Below are 25,155 nucleotides of genomic sequence, written 5' to 3'. Positions count from 1 at the left end.
TGATTAAAAGTACATAAGTGTCTTCATCTGCATTGTAATGGCAGATACACTATTGTCTTTTATGTTTTGCTCACTTTTCACAAAATGCAAACAAGCAGAGAAAGGAAATGGTGAACTGTTTTTGTGGGTTATCGAGTAATGTTGAGAATCATGCTGCCTAGAGATGAAAGGTGTCATATTGAGTTCATCTTCCTGAATAATTGAATGAATATAGATTTGCGTTCCCTGCCCACTTAATTAATATTGCTCAATGCTCATATATTATGTAGTATATTGATGAAATATGGCAGTGTAAGTCTGTAAGACAATCAAAATGGTTTACATCAGGAGGAAATACCTTATCACAATTTGAATAATCTTTAAATTTTATCCCGGATTTGAGTCAAGAATCAACGACTTTCTTATATCACCATACGCCACCATTACAGAATTATGAACATAAAGTTATGTATTTTTATTTCTCTGTGTTGTGGTGGTACTTCAAGGCCCTTTTACACATTACTTGAATGTGTACAAGGGAATTTAGAACACTAACAGATAACTATTTTGAAAGAGAGCAGAAATCTCAGCGATGCAGGCTTGCCATGGTTTGAAAAAAAAAACTTTGAAAGTATGGAAAAGAATGATTATAAAAGTCAGGAATTTTTCTAACTTGTGATGACACTAATAATGGGCATTTCAAATTGGATGAATTGTTAATGGCAGTGACAATGCATGTCTGTGAATCAGAATGAATAATTTAATGATTTTTTTTATTTGTGTATACTTATAGAGAACCTGTGTTTGCATTCTATCCATATTGATATAGAACACTTTAAGGAAATATCATTAATAGCACTTAAAATTAATTCATAAACAGCAAACTAATAAATTTCCTTATTTGGATTGTAACGCAGTCTGTAGATTCAATTTTTCTCTTTAAAAATAATTAATTGTTTTTGTTGACTTTCATGATCAACATAATTATTATCAGTAAAAAAAACAACACTAAAAACTCATAACAATGTTACAAGTCAATTAGTGCAAATAAATAGTATTAGTTAGAGTAGTATTAGTAGTAGTAGAAGTAATAGTTGTAGTAGCAGTAGTAGTAGTAGTAGTAGTAGTAGTAGTAGTAGTAGTAGTATTAGTAGTAGTTGTTGTTGTAGTAGTAGTAGTAGTAGTAGTAGTAGTAGTAGTAGGTGGTAGTAGTAGTAGTAGTCGTAGTAGTAGTAGCATAATGATAACAATAGTAGAAATGATAATAATTGATCATCAGAACAATAATCTAATCTCATGATTAACTTATACTTGACATCTTGTGTTGCTGTTTATAAATAGTTCTATACTTGATTTGGCTATGGAGCTACCTACACATCTCCATAATTTGACAATGCTTTTAAATTGCCTGTCCAATTGTTCTTACATTACTCTACAGGCTACACGCTACATGGAGATGCTCCCCATGGAGAGCCAGCCCATCGAGGGGACAGAAGGAGCAGACTCCCGCAAGAAGCAGATTCACGTCCAGCTTCCGGCCCATGACCAAGCCCCGGAACTCTGCCAGAACCTGACCGATAAGGAGGCCAAAGACATGGAAGATTTTGTCAAGGAGTACAAGGAGCATGCGGTAGGCATTGGGATGGTACAACCGGTCCAGGCTAAGGCCGCAGGAACCTCCTTCCAGTTGGTAGGTGCTCCACCCGTGCCACCAAGGCCAAACAAGAAGGTATGTCAGGGAATTTGGAACTGTTGAGAGTTAGGAATTATTGAGAGTTGGGAACTGTTGTGAGTTGGGAACTGTTGAGTGTTAGGTTTACAATGTAGTTGAAGGTTGGGAACTGTAATTTGGGAAGTACAAGGAATTGGAAACTGTAAGGAGTTTTTCATTAGGAACTGTTACTCTGTTAGCAGTGGAGTACTACAAGGATTTGGGTACTGTTAGAAGTTGGGAACTGTTAGGAGCCGGGAACTGTATTAAATACCCACATAGGGTTTGTATATATGTATAATTCAAGGTTTCCACTGCCAGAAATATCAACTTGATCAGGCATCAAGTTATCTGGGCAAAACTACATGTAGATCAGGATCGATTTCTTTCACATTGGTCAGTATACAATTGATTGACATTCACAAGTTTTCTTTAGACAGAATAAATCTAGTAGGACATGACAGTAGTGATGATGGTAGAGATAGAATGGCAGTGGTAATGTTGGTAATGGTGGCAATTGATGGTGATGTAAGTGGTGTTGATGGTTGTTCTAGTGATGGTGGTAGTGATGATGATGTTGTAATGGTGGTGGGTTCAATGATAATGATACGGAAGTGATCGTGATAGTATTGTTAAACATGAAAAATTGTGAAGCTGTTCAATCACCCCGCAGGCTTGCAAGTAAAGAATGTATAGTCATTAAAAACATCTAATATAAAAGCAATATTGCCAACGTTACTGCATGCTCCTCAAATGTCACTTATTTTGAGAAAAATTGAATGTTATGTCTATGTTGTAGAAAGTGACCAAAGTCCACTGCACCCTATACATTGCCCTGACTGCAAAGCAAGAAAAAAAACTAGTGCAGAAAGATGTGCACTTTGTCCATACATGTACAAACTACCCTTTCACTGGCAACAAAGCAATGTACACATGACCTTGTTTTGAGTTAAAATACTAATACACAAAGCAGAGCTGAACCCCCTTGATAATATCAGATCTTAGTTGCTCTACAGGTACTTGTGTTGAATCAAAGTCTTGGCCCAATTACACACTATTCAGTGGTAGACATCTGTTTCAAATCGAGGATTTCCTTTCTTTAGTGACTATCAACATCTCTGCAAACTCATAAATGTACCTAAAAAATTTTCTCTCACAAATAGAAGATTGATATAACATATATTATGAAACTGGATCAAACCTCCCCCCCTATTTGATATTTCTGGAGGTTAACAAATCCCAAACTCAAGCGAAGAGGTAACTCAAGCGAAGAGGTAGGCCCTATATTTGCTCTTGTATTCTAGAGATTGGTTCCAGTGAAGTTTATTTCGAATACTCATTTTCCCCAAAACATTGGTGGGTTGGAACTCACTACCTCAAGAAATAGTAAACAATATTTTTTCTTTCTGTTTCTCTCTCCTTCCATCTTCTTTCTCTCTTCCCATCTCTCTCCATATTGTTACAGGGAAGTCATCCAGGAGCCCCTGAGGACATTGGTGCAGGAGACCCCACCCAAGCATCCCCCAAGGCCAACGGCTACAGCACCCCTTCCCCAACCCAAGGATCCCCTGTCCGTGCAGTTGGTACAGACGCCTCCGTCGGTACGGACCAGGAGTACTGGCCACCACCCCCTCCTCTTGCGGTCAACGGAGATGCACCACAGACAGCTTCTGAAGGAGTAGGAACAGACCAGCCACCCTCCCCGACCACCTCTACCGCTTCCGCTTCATCCACGTCCAGCTCAAAATGGGTAAATAAACTTTTTTTTTTTGGTCTGTTAATGATATTTGCCCCAAACTGTCAGTTTTTAATACCACAGATTTCTGCTAGATGTACATTTTGATTCAACACTTAAGTTGACTGAGTCTATACTTTAAAGTTATCTTCTTATTATCTAATGTCAATTTTAGACTCTATATTTCCAGTATATATATAGATTTAACCATAAACTGAAAAGCATGAACCTGCACAAGTTTATGAGACACATTCTGGATTTGTGTTCCTCCTAATATCTTTTGGATTGCTATTGATATACAAATCCTTTACCACTATATGATTATATCAATAATGCTCTTCTAAGACAAATACCATAACATACATGTTGTGACTACTTCATGTATGTTACCCAAAGACAATTATTGTAACATACATAAAGTGACTACTTTACGTATGTTACCCAAAGACCATACCATAAACACACTTGTAGTGGCTACTTTACTCATTCAAAGACCATTACCACAAGGACACACATGTAGTGACTACTTTACATATGTCACCCAAAGACAATTCACATGTAGTGACTACTTTATGTTACCCATAGACAATTACCACAATGTAAATGAAGTGATTATTTTACATATGTCATCCTTTGCACACACTCCCACTCAAAATTTGTACACAACCACATGTGAATGACAAGTTCTCAAAGTTTGACATTCTTGTGATAGAACAGTACTCAAACAAGTAGTGCAAACCAGGTTGCGAACAAGCATAGTCACTGTTGCACGTCTTCAGGACTGCCTATGGCTCTTTAGGTTCTTGACCTAGACCTACTCCACGCTATTAAGACGTCACTCAACATTCCAACATCCTGACGCTAATTAGGCTCCCCGCGGAGCACCTGGGCTTGTGTTAGACTACAAGCAAAGTGGTTCTAGGATAGATGCTATTGTATGTTCATACACAGTGCTGGTCAAATTACACTGAAGCTAGCGTATGAGTATTTTGTAGTACATTTCCCAGGGAGCTTATGTTCTTTAATCTTCATTCAGAAAACTTGGTGTAGACAGTGATTTGATATTGAGCAGTATGAAGGGGATTATTGATAAACTTAACATAAATGCTACATTTACTTAGTGGGTAACCCCTCCCCCCCCCTGTGAATTTCACTATTCCAATTCATTACTAGAGTATATGTCATGAGTATGCCCTAAATTTGTTATGATGTGAAGGGTATGAAATTAATATGCATTTTATTTGATAATTTTGTGATTTACATGGAAGATGGAATTGTCCAACAAATTCCAGATATCGTTTTGCCTGTAGCTTTTGATATTTAATCTCTTAAACTCAAAGTTAAGTGCTCAATTGGCTATCTTTAAAGAAAAAATCATTACCAAGAGATGGCGCAAGGTGACTAAATTGATCAACATCGATTAAAAAAAAGATGAATGTTTTAAAAATGTTCAATGGCCACTACATGTGTGTAAGATGGGAATGTCAGAAACACTTGACATGTAAAACAGCAGCATGGTAATTAATCTATTTAACAGGCTTAAAGGGATCGTTTAACTTTGTGAGCAGCTGATTTAAAAAATTCTCAAACTGAGTTGAAAAGTGCGTATGAGTGCCTGTATTTGTCCTCAAAAACCCTGAAACAGACCACAATATAGGATGAAAAACTCTAATTTAGATACAAGTAGTAATTTATTAGCCTGATTTTGAGAACCATCTAGTAGACGGGTTCAGCTTATGACCAGTTTTCTCCAATTCAAAAAAACCGTTGGCTATTTTGACTGCCTTCTGTTGTGTGTATCTCTTATACACACACTATTAGCTGCACTGTACATTCAGAGTATACCTTGTACACACTGTATGTAGGTCATGCTGTGTTCATCTAGAATTAATGTGTTGTGGTGCACAGATTCCTCATTGAAACCAACTCCCAATTATTTCAAACTTTGGTTTACATCTCCAAGGTTTTAAAATTGATCCTGTAAATATAATTCTTTGAAACTTTTGGGATGGTATTTTTACACTATAAGCCTAATGTTTAGCCCATTTTTAGGAACCAAAAGGAGAATTTTTTAAATCAGAACAAAGTGAAATGATCACTTTAACTGTGCACTGTTTTTCCACGGATTTCCATGTTACTACATGCTGATGACAAGAAAACACAAATGGAAGATTAGAAAGTGTATGTAGAAGGATGATCTTGAAAATGATTTTCCAATGACTTTGTCGGTGATAATTGCTCACTGTGCACTAATGTTACAAGGCCGCCTTGGTCATGACAATGTGTCTTTCTTTCACTTTCCCTTTTCAAACTATTGTCTCCTGTAAAGATAGCAATGTCATTCTCCTGTGTTGTTGTTATATATGTGATTACCTGAAACAACCCTTAATGTTCATTTTGATTGCTTTTAGCCGTCAAAATTTCATTGCAAGCAGTTCCTGAATTTAAAAGTGAAACTGTGTGTAGAAACATAGAGTAGGATATGTGCTCCTCAATTAATATACAATTACCTGATTTTGTTTATGGTTTGCTGCAGACCGAGTATATTCGCAATCTGGGGTCTGTTTTACACAAACTAACAGCTAGTAACAAGGCTCAGTAGCCAATGGCAATCAAGGTTTCCATGGAAGTTATGATAATGGCAAAGTTGCCATAGTTATAATTATTTATGAAACCTGCCCCTGACCGATAAATATCACACCTCGCTTATCAAGTTTGTTTTTCATTATCTTTCAGGATTTGTAGCAACTATAGAATCATAGAAATAATACTCAGTATTCGTTGCAATGTTCAGCAAATAGTAGAATATTGTCTGATGCTGCTTCATGTACATTAATTCCTAATATACAAGAGAGTTGACGACTGATATACACTATCAATAGATATGATGTTCATCTCTTTGGTGGTTGAGATTATGGGATGATTGTGCTTAAAATATAACAAGGTCTAGAAATAGCAATCTCTAATGGAAATGAGCAATTAGATTGGTCAGTCAGTTATTATAACATGCTCGTTCGTAGACAGTAGTCTATGTGGACTAACTTTAACTAATTACTTGTTTATAAAAGGGAATGCTAACCTTAGAAGAATTGGAAATACACTTTGATTGCTGTTTAGTTTCATTGTGTTAAGCATTGTAGTTGCTGCCTTCTAAAGATATATTCCATTAATCATAGCATTAGATGTATATATAAATTTCCTTGAACATATATACTATTTTGATGCAATTTGTTTGATGTAAACTTTTTTATTTTAAGATTTTTTTTTGGTATAATAACTCACCAAAGTTATTTCTATATTAACATTTTCAGATCAGACAATTCTTGCAAAAACATAAAAACAAAGCAAAAAGAAGTATCATTTTCCATTTCAAATATCATACTAGTGTGAGGAACATAGGACTTTGTATTATTTCAGTTGGTAGAGTATGGTCTCCACTTAATAAACCCTAATCTATATAAGCCATCTGACCCTACAACAATGTGATCAAAGTATGTACTAGAAGACTAATGTACAGCATCATTAAATTCTGATTAGTCGGATAAGCGGAGCATTTCTATCAGCCGGGCTTTAAAGGGACCATCCATTAGATTTAATTGCAATAAAAAGTGGATATGGCTTTGTATATTGTTTATTTGATTTATGTAACCTTGAGAGATGGAAGAAAAGCAATTGAAAATTGATGTAGAATTAGAACCTGTGGTTATAATACAATTTGAAAGATGTTTCTAGTATTTTACAACTGGTTATCGTCTCCAAACATCAATTGCACACAATTTGATTTAATTCATTAAGCATTTTGGGGCTAATTGCAAAAGTGCAGTATAAGTTAGTAATAATAATCTTCTAAAGACTGCCCATCCCCCCTTCCTCTCGCATCATGTCACCCTTTATGAATGTATTTCAGACACTTATATCTTTTCAAAATGTATTTTGTTCTTAAAAAATCCATGGTTGCATTTTATATGATTTTTTTCATTCATTTTGCATTAATAATTAAACCCAGTATTTCCAGCATATTTTGAAGGACAATGATGATAAAAATTCATTTAAAATAAGATTCCTTTAACATAAATCCTCATATGATCAAATCTCATTTGGAGTCAAATAATTCATTCTGAGTCTGTCCTCACTGAAGCAAAACCTGAAATTCACACTGCATTGCCCCTGTAATTACATGAATTGTCATCCTTACAACCTTGTAATTGAGAAACCATCTAAAATGATGCAATAATGGGAACAATCCCAGCGGTATTGCATGTCTTCATGAATTAATGATAAATGCACTGTACATGCTGGTTCGGTGATCATATTATCAATTAATATGGACATACTTTTCATAAGCGTAAGAAATGTTGGTAGGAATAAATACATCTGTTTCTGAATCTGATAATTTTGAAATGACAACACAATTCAGATTATTTGAAAGGTTTTTTTTCTCAAAGTTGTTTTGCGTGACTTTTGCAAATCTATATTTTGAGGGGGAATAGTGCTTAATATGCATTTTGCATTATGAAATGAAGTATTTGTGGGAGTGGTACACAATATGGGTAAGTTTATTCACATTTTACATCAAAATATCACCAATTCTTTCAGGCACACATTAAATACTGGATATAGAATACGGAATATAGAACGGTTACATGACATTTGCTCCAGTGACCATTGCTCTGATGGAAAATCTGCACGTTAAGCCAATCATAAAATTTAACCTCCAAAACTTAATAAACCCCAATCCTTATCTTTACTTTATTCCGAACCAAAAACTCTTTTACAATCATAACTCTATCCCTATGCCCTCTGAGATATTAAGACCAGAGCCAATGTCGCGTCACCATAGAAACACATAAGGAAGAAAAGTTGAAATCAAATTACTTTCAGCCATATTGAGGGGGTAATTCGGGAACTAATGTAATATTCTAAGCAATTGTATTCATGGACATAAGAGAGATTGATTCAGTTGTAAATATGATAGATTGACTTTATCCTTAGCATTATAATGAAACATCACTCTTATGATAATGTTGAGAGCTTTTGTAAACTGATACCCCACAAAATACATAATGTATGATATAATATCCTTATATCCTTGTACTTGAATATAAATTGTGACATTGGTCTTCATTTCTCTAATGGCCATTGTTAAAATGAACTTAAGAACTTGTTGAATAGAATTCAAGGATGACTGATAATGCCATTTGTTCTTTGGTCTTAGTATTATCTATCACACAGAGTATCTTATATTGTTTTTTCTTGCAGTATAAAGTATGTCGATTTATGTATTAATGTGAATAAATTTGTCTGGGACAAATAAAGATATGGTAATTGCATTGTCACAAAAAAAATCATAAAACAGCAAACAGAAAAGATCATTCTAGTTTATGTTTACTGCTGTGTTTAGGTGAGTGTATTATTTTCATATTTATATACCAATTTCAAAAGAACCATTGTACACTGTAGGTCAAGACTTGTTGTTTAACTTTATTTTCCCATATACATGTATGGGAAAGATATGTTCTGAGTAAATATTTTGTTCTTAGTCTCATGTGAAATTATTGTATTCTTGTACTATTTGTATTTTTTTTGTTTTTGTGTGGGAGGGGGGATGGGCAAACCTAAGCATTCTACCAGTCAGAGTGTATTTGGATTTGGTTTTCCTAAATATTTATTTCAAGATATTGTGTAAATTCCTTGTTTGTCATACAAGTTTCTGCCTCTATTAAATTGAAAGTGAAAATGAAGGAAAAAAAATGTCCAAATAATCATCCGCTATTTTAAGGTTTGATATCCTTCATCATCATATTTATAAAAAAAATCAACATTATATATTATGCCTTTTTTTTAAAAGTTGGGTTGGGAATTTTCATTTACGTACACTGCCAATGCCGGTTTTGATGCATCTGCCATTCCTTTGCACTTATTAATCATTCAAGATGGGGGTGTGTGCTTGAAGTCGTGTTTACCAAGTAAATACACATAGGTGTCCTAAGCTGGTATTAGTCACTTCTTATTTTGAATGACCGGAGAGTTCCCCTACTCCACTGCTGTAAACACCGATCTTGACCTGTCATTTTGACATGCTAACATTCTTCTCCTTTCACCTTCTCTCTCGTTCCCAGCAATGCGTCAAGTGCGGGGAGAACATGAGCGGCGGCGACGTGGCCGTCTTCGCCGAGAGGGCAGGAGTGGACAAGTGCTGGCACCCCGGCTGCTTCCGATGTACCACATGCAATGAATTGTTGGTGGACCTGATCTATTTCTTCAAAGGGGATAACATCTACTGTGGCAGGCATTATGCAGATACACTCAAGCCTAGGTGTGCTGCTTGTGATGAGGTAATTACCCATTCCCCCCCCCCCCCCATTATATAAATGGTATAGTCCATTTGCATGGTCATGGTTATGTCATGAATTTGTGTATGATATTGGACAGCATCAGCTAAAGACCCTAATTGACTAATAAAGTGCCTGAATCCTATCCCAGGATGCAACATTCCGATCATGTATGTGTCCATTAGAATGATTAAATGACAAATTAGATTTTACTTCTCTGTACAAAAATTAATACCACATTATTTGTCAAGAAACAGAATGTTTACAGTATGGTTTCAAGAAGCATTCCTATTTACTTTAAAGATGAATTAGCCAACATATATATAAAAAAAAAATAAAAATGCACAATACATTTCCAATTGTTTCATTGATAAGTGTATGGATCAGGATTTTCCTCGTATGTATAGTAGGAGATTAACTGTGGGCTAGAGCTATGAGGTGATTGGTTTCCCTTTAAATACACATCTCCTGAGCATGGTGTGACCATTGTGATAACTGTGGCTACCATTGCGATGCAAACCACCAGGACTGTTTTGGAACTTTCTTAGCCCTTCGAATCCCATCCAAACGGCTCAAATACCTTACAGAAGTAAACATAAGTTTGAAACCGTATTGTGGAATATACCTACATGTATGTGAATCAGTGTCTTTATGCCAAGGCTATTTATTTGTACCTTTGAAAAAAAATTAAGAGTGGGAATAATGATGGTAGGTGATATCAGGGGCTTGTTTCAAAAGAATGTATGATTATGGGAAATGCCATGGTAACAGGCCTTGCCACGCGAGAAAAATCAAGGTTTTTGTGATAGTATCAGGCCTGAGTCATCACATATTTTGTTTCCCCCGGCCCGCCATGGGGACCTGTGGACTGGTGAAATAAAGAAATACGTAAGGAACTCGGTGTCATTAATGACCAGACCACAAATTAATGAGTTTTAGAAGTAGTTTCCTTATCTATTTTAGCTTTCTCAATATGAATCTCAAATAATTAGCAACTAACTGGGACTAAAGAAAAAAGATTAGAACAGTCTTTAAATTGTGATTTTTATTCATTGTATTATATCACAGGACTGCAGAGTAAAATAGCCTCTGCGCTGATTTTTTTAAATCCAGTATAAAAATGTTGAAATGAGCAAGTGTATAATATTATTCTTGAATATAATATATGTATATATCTCAGATCCACATTGAATGTGTGAAATATGAATTTAATTCAAAATAAAAATTCACCTCGTTTTTTGTTTCTTTTTGCAGCTCATATTTGCATTGTCTTACACCCAAGCCGAAGATAGGAATTGGCATGTGAACCATTTCTGTTGCTTTGAATGTGACACGCCCCTTGGTGGGCAGCAGTACGTCGCCAAGGACAGTCACCCCTACTGTATGGACTGCCACTCAAAGAAGTTTGCTAAGGTGGGCTATTGACCAGCGTAGGGAATACATGTGGGCGACGGCCCGACGGGCGATTATGCCGTCATGAAAGCCCAAATCGCCCCTAAAATTCATTCAAAATGCATGATTTGGGGCGACCATTCTTTCAAGAGTTGCCCCAAGGTCTGTCACAAACAATATTCCAGATTAGAAAATTATTATTCAAACTATGGCACAATAATATTTGCTTTCACTGCATAATTGTTTGTTACCTCTAAAATGTAACCCATAAAATGAAAGAAATAGCCCCAAAATTCTGCAACTGCCACCATTTTGGAAAAAACGATAGCCCTTAAAAAATAAAAGGGTATATGTGACCTGCCTCTCCAATACCAACATAAAGTTGTCCAAATTGAATTTTTATTTTTTGTTATTGAGCTTTAAAAAAAACACATCCTAAGCTTGAAAATGATTTAGGCCTATATCCTATCAAGATTAATTAATAACCCGCATAAAGTGACTAAATGTAAGAGATTTTCAGTGAGAGGTTCAAAAGAAGGAGAAATCCAGGTTTGGAGTTTGGGGTTCACTCAAGCATGAGATGTGCACACTGCAATATTGGGTGGAACTTTCAAGCAGGACACAAAAATATTCAGAGAAACTTTTTGTATCTTTCATATAAGCTAATTCTCTAATTTTTATGTTTGATGACTGAATTATTACTCTGGCTCTTTTCAGAGAACCTTCCCTGGTGACTTATTGATGGTTTTGGGATGGCGGATCACAGTCGCAAATTTTAACAATAGGTGAAATCAATGTTGTTTCTAAGTAGCCAAAAGTGACACAAAAACAGCAGATGCTGGATTAACAGACCGTCTGGTTCTCTCAAGTATAGAAGGATAACTTTAGAAGATTATTACACAGTTCAATACACTTTTCTCCACAGTACCTCACAGTGCATCACACTTTCTTCTTTCAAAGCTATATTTTATCTTGTGAATAGCTTTTGAAAAACTCTACAAGTATATTTTTATGTTCATTGGGAGTGTATGCACTGAAGATTTATTTATTGTTAGAGTTCTCCAAAAACAATAATTATGAATGATGTTTCTATGTCCTATTAAGATTCCACCAGATATCATTATATGTGGTTGGTGATTAAGTATATTTCAATGATCAAAGAAGTACAATTACCTTGAGAAGATGAGGATTTATTAAAGAACAAAAGATAAAAGATGGCACTTATAGAACTATCCAAACAAATCAACTTGGTTTAATGGGCTCGTAATTGATTATAGAAAAGTATAAATGTGGATAGGTAGTTTGATATCACTTTATAACAGTGATGTGATTTTCGACTTGAAGATTAATATTGTTGCTGGTATTATTGCAGTGGCTGCTTATGGTCGTGATAGAAGAGTTATCAGCATAATTGATGGTAGGAAACAAGGCTGTGACCCTTTCATCACATGTGAAAAGTCTGCAGGCATACTTATTCATCTTATTCCTTATTGGATAAACTGAGCATTGCATTTGGGGTATCAGTGCCATTTGCTAGAATGTAAATACTACCAATGATTAGTCAGGTTGGCTTGCTATATCCATTGAAGAAACAGTTGTTTTGTTTAAACTTTCTTTAAACATATATATACATTTACTATAGAGTGACTTGCAAAAATATACATTTTTCGAAAAAATTCTTCTTCTGGCCTTGTTGCAGAAAGAGCTTCAATCAAGCAATTTCAAATCATATACAAATCCTAAATTTCCATATGTGGTTGGTTGAAATTTGGTTCCGTGACATTTGCTCTGGCAACAATTGCTCCGATGGAAAACCTGCGCATTAAGCCAAACATAAGAGCTAACCTCCTCAACTAATAAACCCTAATCTTTATATTTACATTATTCTGAACAAAAAACCCCAATTACAAAGGTAATACAATCCTTACTAAAACCCGATGCCCTCTGAGATATTAAGACCAGAGCAAATGTTGTGTCACCTGAAATTCAAGTGGCGTTTGGTTTCTGGGGTTGATTGTACCTCTTTCTTTAACAGCCCCCAGATCAGTTAGGTTTAGCTCAATTCACACTATTCACTATTGATTAAACAATGACTATTGATTAAACTAAAGTGATTGAAATTGCTCTATTAGGAATCCTATTTACATGTACAAAGAAATAAGAAAAACTCACCAGCCATTGTTAGTGCCAGATACTGATAAGTCCTCCAAATATTTAAATCTCACCCAAAGCCTGAAAGCATGATGTCTGTAAAACAGAAGTGCAAAATCTATGTACAAGATCCAGATCTGGAGATCATGTGCTAGGCCTTGAAGAAATGCATTGCACTGTAGAGGAATGGTAGTGTTCTCCAAACTTTTATTGCACAAATGCCAGTTGGATAAGACAAGCAATGAATATTTACAAATGGAAATCAAGAGGATGGAATTAAAAGTTAGTTTTCCTAATAATGAATCCAATGTGAATATTCCACAAAAAAAGGCCTTCTTGCTTAGTTGAGAGAAGATAAAGATGCCTCTAGAATCCATATAAAGTCCACACTAGGTGAAGATTTTCTACTGGGTGCAGTGATGTATAGTTAGTGATAATGGAAGTTTTCTCCCATTCTTAATTCTAACTTTCCTGGAGGAAGGCACACATCTATTAACAGAAGAAACAGAAGTCCAGCATTCTTCACTGAATGAATTCTTGGCTGCTACTTAACAATGAAATTTAGATCATTGGCTGAACCAGAAAAATCAAGTTGAATATAAATAGAACAAAAGCATTAAAAGACATGTGGATCACCTGTCCTGAGCATGATCAAAATAAACAAATTGATGATCAAGCTTGATCAATAATGTTTGATGATGAAATGAAAAAAAATGCAGCTGGTTGCTTTAGTTCCATGGAACATCTTTTCTGTGATTTCACTTCAAACTGTTGTCACCCAATCAGATGCAAGTATTTCAGTGGCTTATAATGGTTGTAAGTGAAAGTGACAGACAAAATTTTGAAGTGGACTGCTTCCAAGACCCGGGGTCCGTTGCAGAAAGAGTTGCAGTTAAACGCAAGTCGAAAAATGAACTGCAAGTCCCAAATGCGCGCTTTTGATTGGTTGAAAATCAAGCTGCGCATGATTTTTAAAGTTGCGATTAATTGCAACAACCAGGTGGGTGTTTCATAAAGCTGGTCGTAAGATACGAATGACTTTACGCACGACTGGTGATCCTTTCTTGTGCTAGGTGATATCCGTATGTAATTGAGTTATGACCTAAGAACATGTTCCAGTTGTGCGTAAAGTCGATCGTAACTTAACGAACAGCTTTATGAAACAGCCCCCTGTAATCCAAGCCATGTGGGGAAGTTACAAATTGATGCACAGGTTTGTGGTTCGAGCTCTGGTTATGTCTTTGGGATGGTGATGTTAAAGGTCAGTCCCAGACGTAAATAATCATATCTGATTGATACACATCTGACAAAACTCAAATACACAAAAGGTTGATTATGTTCTTCATAATGGTATTCATTCACCCCTGAACTTATGATAATGATATTTTCTGAATACTAAGGTGATGTGATATACAAACATGCTCTTCATATCATTTATTTCTTAAAACATTCTCTCTTTCTTCTTTCCAGTTGTGTACAAGCTGTGGGATGAAGATAGGAGCTGGCGTTCCCAGATTGAGCCACAACAAGCACCACTGGCACGCAGACGACGACTGCTTCCGATGCTCCAACTGTAAGATCACCCTGGTTGGCAAATCATTCCTACCCAAAGAGGGCTACATCTTCTGTTCCACCAAGTGCAAGAAGCAGCTGCTCAGATAATCGGTGCTTGAGAAATCGCCCTCTAGTGTTAGAGGAGAGATAGTTGAATCATAGATAAGTGACTGTGTCTGCATATTAAGTTTAATGTGTGGATTATATGCAAGATGTTGGAGGACTGTAGTTTAAAGCATTATCGTATCAGACTGGAGCTCAATATCATGGACATGATATATAAAAGATGTTTAGTATCGGGTGTTACACTACTAGTCTACAATATTTAAATAATATTTCGCATTTATAAAGCGCTTTAACACATCGGAACGACTTTTCGAAGGGCTTTACAGATATATTACAACCCCGGTCGTAGGATCCTGGCTTGCCTGCAGATATGCACTTTCTCCACTCCCTGGGGAAGGCATTCTGAATTTTTCTTTCAACACAGACACCAGAACCAACACTGAACTTGAAATAACCCAATGCATTTGAAAGAAAGGTTTATATTCAAGAGAATGATATAAATGGCTGTCATAGGGCTATCCTAATTCATGTCATATTTTCTTATTTAATGTTCAAGAAAAAGAGAGATGGTATTTGGATAGGGCATCAATTGATAAATCATCATCTTTAAAAAAAAGTGATCTCCCCCAAATTTTTAGATTTCACCACAGCTACGAAACAATGTTATGCATGGTATAAGAAATTGCATACAACGAATGTCCATATTTTTCGTACAATGAAATTGCATGCAACGAAATGTTTGTGTATACATATAACGGTGTCAACCTCACACCTGAATACTTTCTGCATGGAAAGGACAAAAACATCAAATCTTTTTTTTTAATCATGAGGGGAAACTTTTAAAGAATATATATTATATTGTGTACAATGAAAGGTATTTTCAATGAAACATACCTTTTACTACATTTATATCATATGATAGCATTCAAATCTAAATGTTCTTCATAGTTAATATTTGACAGCTTATATTTGCTCTCTATCACACTTTCGTCTGTTAGTATATCAATGCAATGTATCATTACTTTCAAAATAGTTACAAATGTAAAATTACAATGACTGTAGTTTTATTTTAAGCATTCATTATTGATTCAATCGATACACTTCAGAACTGTAATCACCACCATATTCATTTACCCCAAATGTAAAAGGAAACATTCATATTGTAGCGTAATTAAAAAAATAATGCTTTCACTCTCAGATTTTTATTAGTTCCTAATAATGTTATTGCAGGAAAATGAGATTGTCTCGGACCAAAATAAGATAGGAGATTTTTACTTCTGAATACAAGTCAAAGAATGGTTGGTGAAAATGAGTCTTCAATCTTTAATTAAAGGTAGAAGATTGGTAATGAAAAATTGTAAATCCATAGTCTGTAGTCCTCTGTCAAGAAATGAATGAGATTGGAAATTTAGGAAATAGGCATTTTGATCATTGTACATAACTATTACATGTACTTTGTATATTGAAAAAAGGTATATATTCTTCAAAGCCTGACTGTCCTCCGTTCGTTCACTTTGTGGAGCAGTTGTAATGTACATACAATTCATGTATTTTCTTCTGAGGTCTTCATTTTTTTTAAAGGTGGAACTTAATCTTGTTTAAAGGTAGAAATGAGCCTTGAAAGTTTTGCTACAAAGATTTAATTGGTATCATTATGAAACATGGATGTGTCTCAATCATGCTGCATTTGTTCCAGTCTAATTACAATCATTAATATTCAAAAGAAGCTGTCCTTCTGTGTTTTAAACGTACTTATACAATTTGTTAAAATTTTGTTAATTCTCTCATTTAAAGCAGGAGCATTCTTTATAATTGCTATAATGTGTAGGCTTACTTTTATACATGCATAGATCCATGTTGAATGTTTTGAGATATTTCATTTGTAGCTGAAGCATTCTTCATAATTGTTAAAATGTGTGGGCGTACCTTTGTACATACATAGATCCATGTGGAATTATTTGAGATGATATTTCATTTGTATCGATGTAAAAGAAGTACGTTTTCATGGTACAATTTACACCAATACTGCATGAGTATAATCATTGCAGCCCAGCTTTAAGCTCTGTTCTGAAATGGTGAGACATACCATCGCACTTATGCTATATCAATGTGCATTACACACTTCGATTCCCCAAAGATGTGCAGACAAACTCATAACATCACAACAATGTCATTTTGATGGCGCAAACAACGTCATTATGATGGCGTAAGCCATGTTATATGATATAATGATGATGTCATATGGCATGAGCCATTGTTGATGACATCATAATGAGTTCATTATGATTTCATGAGCTAGTCCGTAAAAACCTGTGCAACTTTTTGACAAAGTTTATTTTCTGATATCTGAACAAGAGGAAGTGTTGCCCAAGCAGAAGACCTTTTTCTGATAAAATCTGTAATTCTGTACCCAAAATGCTACAACATGCCTGAACAAGGCATTGTAGTGATTACACAATGTATTTTTATCCAAGTTTCTGCACAGAATCGTCAAGTAAGAATGTTTAATTTGTTGTTTTGAATGTCGTGACAGTTTTCTTCTTGAATATTTTAGCCAAAGAATAATCCAAGAACTTCAATTCCCTTACCCTACTATTGTTTTCAGAAGTCATTCCATTTTGAACATGTGATTATGAATGCTTTGATCACCTTTTTAATACAAAATTGTGTGCCAGCATTTTGCTTCATGAAGCTATGTGAGATATTGTAAATAAGTGCCTTGTTCACTTTTGCAGTTACCCTGTCTTGAATGACGTTCTCTTGTGTAGATTGTAGTTTGATAGTTTGTTTTTCATTTATAATACTGCAGCCTTGATTTGCAGTGTATTTGAAATAATGCCTTTTTATCAACAACGCAAGATAACCTCTATTTTCAATGTCCACCTTTCTCTTTCACCTGTAGTTTGCGTTTCTCTAATATTTATTTTAATTGTAAAGGAGTTATTATGTAATGCACATCGAAATTGTTTTTCTGATAGCTTAATAGAATGTCTTATTTCGATATAGATATATATATTTATAAACATGTAATTTCTATTTGAAAAATTGTATTTATTTTGTATGCCTTTTCTGTATAGAACTGGAAGCAATTTTTACATAGGTATAATCAAGGGGTTTAATGAGATTAAGTGTTAAATAGTATAAATGTATGACCCGGTGCTCAAGTCACTCTTAATTCACACCACCCTGTCCTTGTACTACTTTTTTTTTTGGGGGGGGGGTGTAGATTGATTAGTAAGCCTTTTAACCAAAAACTAAAGGGAGAACCAGATCAACAACTTTCATTGTGACATTTCTCCTTCAAAGCTTTCCATTAACTGAGATATAACATGTATTCTTGTCATGCACTCTGAAATAGAATTAATTATGCAATTTAGTTTTCGATTGTCAGTGCCCCGTGCCCCCTCCCCCCCCCCCCCCCCCCCCCCCCCCCCCCCGTCTCCTAGATCTTTACAAGTAAATAGTTCTTTGCAATACACATAAGGAAACAGTCTGAATTTTATCCAATTCTGCGCATTTCCATTATCAAGTAAAAAAAATGATTTTTCACATGCTAGTTAAAACTAGGCTTTAATTATAGCTTGTTTGTCATGCCAATGGACGTAATTATAATGTTAGACTAAAAAATGAAGAATTTGCTCATGCTCATGGAAAATATCAAACATTTAATATTGATTTGTTGTAATTGTTCATTTTATATTGTACACAGGCATTGAAAGCCAAGCTGAAGTTATATGATTATAAATTATTGGGCATTTTTATAGTTATGAAAAAAAAAATGGTGCTGGCTGTAAAGAAATCGCCTTGTCAATGTAGATTATGCTACTTGTAAAAAGAGCGCCATCTTGTGTCATATGTTGGACAATATCACAAGGATCCAAGTAAAATTTGTTTATACCCAGTTTTACAGAATTAGTGTGGACATTTTGCGATAATCATCTTGGATATCTACCTAATTTCTAATAATTATAAAGAAGAAATGTTTGGTAGATTTAGATGCATAATGTATAATTACACAGCCAGCGTCTCTTAAAATCATTGAACTAAATTTGCAGAGTTTAATGGTTGTATTTAGGCAGCAGTTACGCTTACTGGTATATTCATTCATCTTTCTTTTTTGCATTGCTTGCTACTTGCTTAAAAGCTATTTTCCAATTCATTATTTATTTCTCATGTATTTTTATTGTATATTAGCGTTGATACAAAAGAGATGTTGCAATGGTGTGCCAATGCTTGTTATGACCAACTGTATCATGCAGATGTTAAGATAAAAAGAAAAAAAAAATGCCATGTACCTTTTTGTGGTGGTTTGGTTAAAACAAAGGCCACTAAATTTGAGAGAAACAATGAATAAAAGATGTTATATTATCTTTCTCACCTAAAGACACATTTGTTTCCTTGTTGTTTACCAAGAGTGATTTGGACAATCTAATTCATCATCAGTTTTGCAAAAACTTTGAAGCCGCCTTTAGCAAAGGAGAAATTTGCAAACAAAAGTGATTTATACAGTAATTAGTGTAACATTATCTTGCCTAAATAGACAAAAAAAATTGCCTCATTAAACCCATTAAGTTTGTTGGATTTGTAGAACTTTGACTGCATATGCTTTTTCAAAACTAAGTTTACTATCTATTACGACACCCAAGTCACTTTCTGAAGTGATGTCTTGAAATGCATCATTATTTGAAGTATAAGAGGAAGGTACCGTCTCAGAAATATAAGAGGTGATCACAGATTCAAGCAGACTCCTGCTATTGGCCTAAAACTGATCAACTTTTTTTAAAAAGCCTGACAATATTCATCCAAATAACTCCACTATCACCATACTCAACCCTACAAAAATAAGCTTGTTCATCACAGAAACATCAGCCTTCACTGCCAGCTGTTCTTCAAAATAATCCATCCTAGCAGCCGAGACACTTTGGAGAAAAAAGCCTGGGGCCGTATTCTGAAAATTGTCTTAACCCTATCTAGGCCGGGGGGGGGGGGGGGCCCCCTCAATGATTCGCACAATATTTTCGCCACGCGGAATTTTTTGACCGCGCCACTCGCTGACTTTTTACTTTACTTTCAAGTCTTGCGCAACTTTTGAGACCAATTTTGCATCACCCAGGTACGTGGTTCCGAAATTACGCAACATTAGGTGCATGTCAGACCAAAAATTGCTCAAAAACGTGATTTTGTGTACAAATGCAAATGGTGTTTTCAACCTAAAATCATAAATGTATGATTATTTTTAGTTTTGCTGGTCTAAATGTACTTATTTTATGCTTTTTATGATCTCAGAAGAGTCCCCAACAAATTTCATTGAAAAAACAATGAAAAACAAAAGGTGAAAAAACATAGAAATACATAAGAAATTGCTAAAAACAATATAATACATAAGAAATTGATTTGATATCGCAATTTTGTTCATGTACACTTGCTAAGAACACCGCAAAGAGTTTGTATACCAAAAATTAGAACATTTGGAGCTTGATTTAGGGAGTTAGAGGAAAAAGTATGATTTCGCATACTAATTACGCATAAATTAGCATAATCACTTAATAGCAATTCGCATGAAATAAATTACTATACAGTTTTATAGATTTTGTCCCAGACAACCCGCGTGCCAATTTTCGGCTCGACCGCAAGTTCGACGGCCGAGATCTCAAGGGGGGGGGGCCTGGGAGGCCCCCCCCCCCATATGAACTCCCAAAATACCCTGGCCTAGATAGGGTTAAGATAAATATTCTTGTATCTTTAGAGTTACAATAAAATCCGAATTCCGAAAATTCTTGTAAACTTTCTTGTAACTTTCGCTGAGTGCTTATGATGTCAGAGCTAAAATAAAGCGTAAAGTTAAAAACGGCGCATAAATATCCCTTTGCGCAAGATAACATATCGAGATAAAAGGTATTCTGAAAATTCTCTTATCTTTGCGTTCTGTTAACTTCCTTGCAAAATACAAGAAAATTTACAAGAGGTAGGGGACTATTGTAACTTATTGTTGCATGCGATATTTGTCCGTCTGCAATAATTATTTCTTGCTGCATCCCGCAAGAACACTGTTTTACAAAAGGAGACATTATAACGATGGATTGGTAGACTTTTCAGCAATTGAAAATTGGTGTTCGAGACGATGAATATTTCCAGAGAAAATATGTCTTTGAGAAGAGCCACCTGTATTTTTAGCACAGAAGCGCACAAGCATAAGCGTCGGGGGCGCAAGGAAATTACGCCTCATATCAACAATGCGCTTCATTATTTTTCAGAAGAGATGCTTCTATTGGTTGACCTAAGCATATAACAAGCTTAATGATTGGTTGATGATGAAATATTGGGCGTGTCAGAGATAAAATAGGGGAATCCTTACAGAGATAAGACAATTTTCAGAATACCAATTTAAGAGAATTTTAGGGAGCTGTTATCTTGCTGACTTACAAGAAAAGTTAAGACAATTTTCAGAATACCACCCCTGGAATACTTTGTCTTTATTCATGGCAAACAGCATGAAAAGCAGACTGATTACAATCACATTAGGGAGAGTGATTTTGCATTTACCATTCAATCAAAGACAGATAACCTGTGGGTTTTTTTTTACTTTTCATGTGAAAAGTCATTGAATTTACCGGAATTCATGTCACAATTTCTATGACAAAACAAATTTCATGTTAGATCAAGTCTGAAACAGAATTATAGGCTTAATTTCTTTAATGGGAAAAAACAGAAAATTACTGTCCCTATTGAGTCCTTATCATACTACTAGCAGGAGCAAATTCAGAACTTAGCACAATCATAATAAGATTGTGAGCAAGGCCGAAGTTAGTATTACTGTTAGTATTGTCTGCGTTAGCTACTAACTATATATACCTACATGTAGTTGTATGTCTGGATGGGTTGTTAGTGCAGACAAGATGGCAATTTCAAGAACTTTGTGATCAATATTTCAAAAATTGCTTAAAGGTAATGCGAGACAAAATTACATCAAATAAATTTTCACAATCATTACTGTTAGGATGCATGCATGTCAAGAAAACCCAAGATAAAATGAAGTGATAATTTATTTATTTGTATCTAAGTGTCAGGACCATGGGCGTAAATCCTGATGTCATGCTATTCAAGGGGGGAGGGGGTGGAACAATGGATCATCTCCCCTGAACAATAGGTGTGATGCAAGGATTAACGCCAGTGGTCAGGACATCGTACCCCCAATCCTCTTGATCCAGGCCAGTGGCGTAACAGGCGGGGGAAATTTACAAAAAAAATAAAAAAAAAAGGGAAAAAGAAAAAAAAAAGGGTGAAGAAAGGGAAAGGGAAAGGAAAGAAAAAAGGGGAAAGGAAAAGGGAAAGGAAAAAAAAAAGGGGAAGGGGAAAGGAAAAGGGAATAGAAAACTAAGAAAAAACATAAAAAAGGGAAAACGGAAAGATAACGGGAAAAGGAAGGAAAAAAAAACAAGTGAGAAAGAACAATTCGCCCCGATATACAAATACATTAGCATGATTAGTAAGACAGGGAAATAAATTAAAGATGACAAAAAGGCAAACAAAAGCGGGAAATAAAGGCAGAATGAAATTAGCCAAAATCTAAATTGGAAAATAAAAAATAGGAACAAGATAACGTACACTACCGGGCTGCCAAGGATTGAGATAACGAGCGGGAAGAAAAATGGATGGTATATATCATAATGTTGTATGAAAGTCTATCATAAACTTGCTAAATCTTCAAAGGCTCTGTCCAAGAGTCAAGACCCCGTGCAGTGGGGGCTCTTCATCTGTAACCTTTAATGGGTTCTATAACGGGCCCCTATATGGACTCTTCCTGCATTAAGCTAAATACGTTGAAGCACTTGCGTACCGGGGGGTGGTTCCACAGCCAAGGGGAAATAAAAGAAAATAAAGGAGGCAGCGAAATGAGATGAATGAAAAAAATATATGACATGATATTTGCTATAATGATGTAAAAATCTATCACATAATTAGAATTTCATTTTAACAGGCCACTTTTTACAAATTTTCCCACATTTGCTATGGTGTGCCCCTCACAATATTTGGATGATTACAATACACAACTGCATTGAATTTATGTGTTGTGTTAAAGCTACTATATAAATATACACGCAATTTGATTAAAATAAGTGGCCATCTGTAAGGTTTAAAATGGCTTTGATATCAAGAGGTTCCGGGGCTCTGCCCTGGACCCCACCCATAAAGTACTGTTATATATGGATGAGTTTGGACCATGGCCCCCAAAAGTTCTACAACCAAACAAAAAAAAATGAGGAAAGAAAAGAAAATGTATTATATTTTTCTGAATATCACGTTAAAATCTATCTTCCTGTTAGATTCTCATTAAAAGTGATTTTTTTTTTATCTCGCTCGCTTGGGACCTATATTAAGCTACTTCTTGCCAGAAGCGCCATACTCGGCCCCCTCGAGCATATAGAGCTTCGCCCTGATGCTCACAATCATAACAAAAATCCTGTTCACCGTGGCGTACAAAAAAAGAGAGAAAAAAGGAAAGAGAGGAGGGTGAAATATGATATCATCTTTTTAACATTACGTCAAAATCTATCACAAAATTTGATTTTTGCAATAAAATGTCAAAAAATTTTGCTCGCTCGCTTATATATATGTAAATATATATATATATATATTTGCCCGATACGCCATATCGCCCCCTCAAAATTTTTGCCTTATGACGCCATTGCCTGTTCCATGATATGACCGGGAAATTTTGGGCTCTTGGCCCCCCTGGCCACCGACCCCTGTTACGCCGCTGATCCAGGCCTAGTGGTCGCATTAGATTCAAGGTCCATTTCATAAACAATTGCAACTACTGTAACTTTGCCATAATGACAACTACCAATGTACCATGGTAACGGGGCTCAGCAGCCAATCACAATCAAGGTTTCCATGGGATTTACCATAGATAGTTGTTATAGTAATGGGCACCTACATGTACGTGCAGGCTTCACAATGACCAGTTAAAAAGGCAAAACATTACATGAAAATGATGAAAGTCACAAAATAACTTGAGAAGCACAGACTAATATCCTAGAATAGGCCCCAAAGGCCAAAAGGGTGAGTCAAATGATTGAATTTAAACTTTGAAACAAGCAGCAAAGCTTGTTAAAAATACACCGTAAATATGTGTACATGGGACTAATGAAAAATAAGAGTAGTCCTACATACGTACAGTATCATGAATCCATTGCTCAAATATCACATGAATAAGATGCAATCCGATGATGATAATCACAAATGTTTGTTCATCAGATGTTGAGATGATATTCTCAAAATTGTATTACAGAACAATTTTTGTAGCACAGGTAAGCACATCTCATAAGGGCATAACACTATATAAAGCAAGTCAACATTTCCAAAATTTTATTGGAAATAATACAGATTACAAAATATATTTTTTAATCGTGTACTTTGATTTATGTACCATTATAATGGCCATTACCAATACTATCTCACTACTATCAAGTAGATAAAAAATACACTTTTTACATCCATGTTTATGAAACAATTATGTTGATTTGATTGAAAATGTATTTTGCAATGAGTTTTATTGTGATTACTGCCTAGCTTGTAAGATGGGCTATTGGCTTCACTCATTGTAGTCATACCTTACTTTGGAACATAAAAATATCTCATGGGGTGCATTTTCATCAACACTTTTCATCTGACAGACAAGTTGTCAGACCTGACAACTTTCCTTGATATTGATTGGCTGAGATGCAAAGTTGCTATGGTAACTGTCAGATAAAATATCTGAAAGGTGGAGTCCTTTCATGAACACTCTCCATATTATCCAAGTGGATGTGGTATCAAATTATTTGGGAAAAGATACTCTTTCAGGACTTGAAAGTAAAGTAAAATGGTTTTTGTGCTCATGCTAATTTGTTTTCAATAAATTGACAAGTTTTGAAGCATATTTTTTACAGACTCAGAATATGATCATTGATATATTATCATCCATCACAATTACAACATTTCATCAAACTCTTTGCGGCACCGTCGCAACACAATGGTCACCAAATTAGTCATGCTCTTGATGTAGATAACAAAATACTATCATAACTTTTTATTACATTGATATATAACAGATTCATTTTGGATTTACTTCCTTCAATAATTTTCAAAAGTATGCTCGTCTTGTCCCAATCGACACTCACCAACATTGCCATCCATCCTCACTACAGTAATTCACCCTTATTCAAGAACTACACAAAATAGACTGAAAGATC

General features: G+C 35.3%; 1 protein-coding gene across 1 annotated transcript in view; it reads left to right on the top strand.

Annotated features, from left to right (window-relative positions):
• The window catches only part of LOC129255726 (testin-like), a 28,746-nt gene extending 10,605 nt beyond the window's left edge, over positions 1–18,141 (top strand). Inside the window, exons 4-8 of the mRNA XM_054894057.2 lie at positions 1,418–1,708; positions 3,156–3,440; positions 9,545–9,760; positions 11,012–11,170; positions 14,771–18,141. Coding sequence (XP_054750032.2) covers positions 1,418–1,708; positions 3,156–3,440; positions 9,545–9,760; positions 11,012–11,170; positions 14,771–14,962 — 1,143 coding nt within the window. The 3' untranslated portion in view covers positions 14,963–18,141. The remainder of the gene's footprint in view (positions 1–1,417; positions 1,709–3,155; positions 3,441–9,544; positions 9,761–11,011; positions 11,171–14,770) is intronic.
• The last annotated feature ends 7,014 nt before the right edge of the window (positions 18,142–25,155 follow it).

Source organism: Lytechinus pictus, chromosome 3 (assembly GCF_037042905.1).
Source record: "Lytechinus pictus isolate F3 Inbred chromosome 3, Lp3.0, whole genome shotgun sequence".
Lineage (NCBI taxonomy): Eukaryota > Metazoa > Echinodermata > Echinoidea > Temnopleuroida > Toxopneustidae > Lytechinus > Lytechinus pictus.
This window is presented reverse-complemented; position numbering and strand designations above follow the sequence as displayed.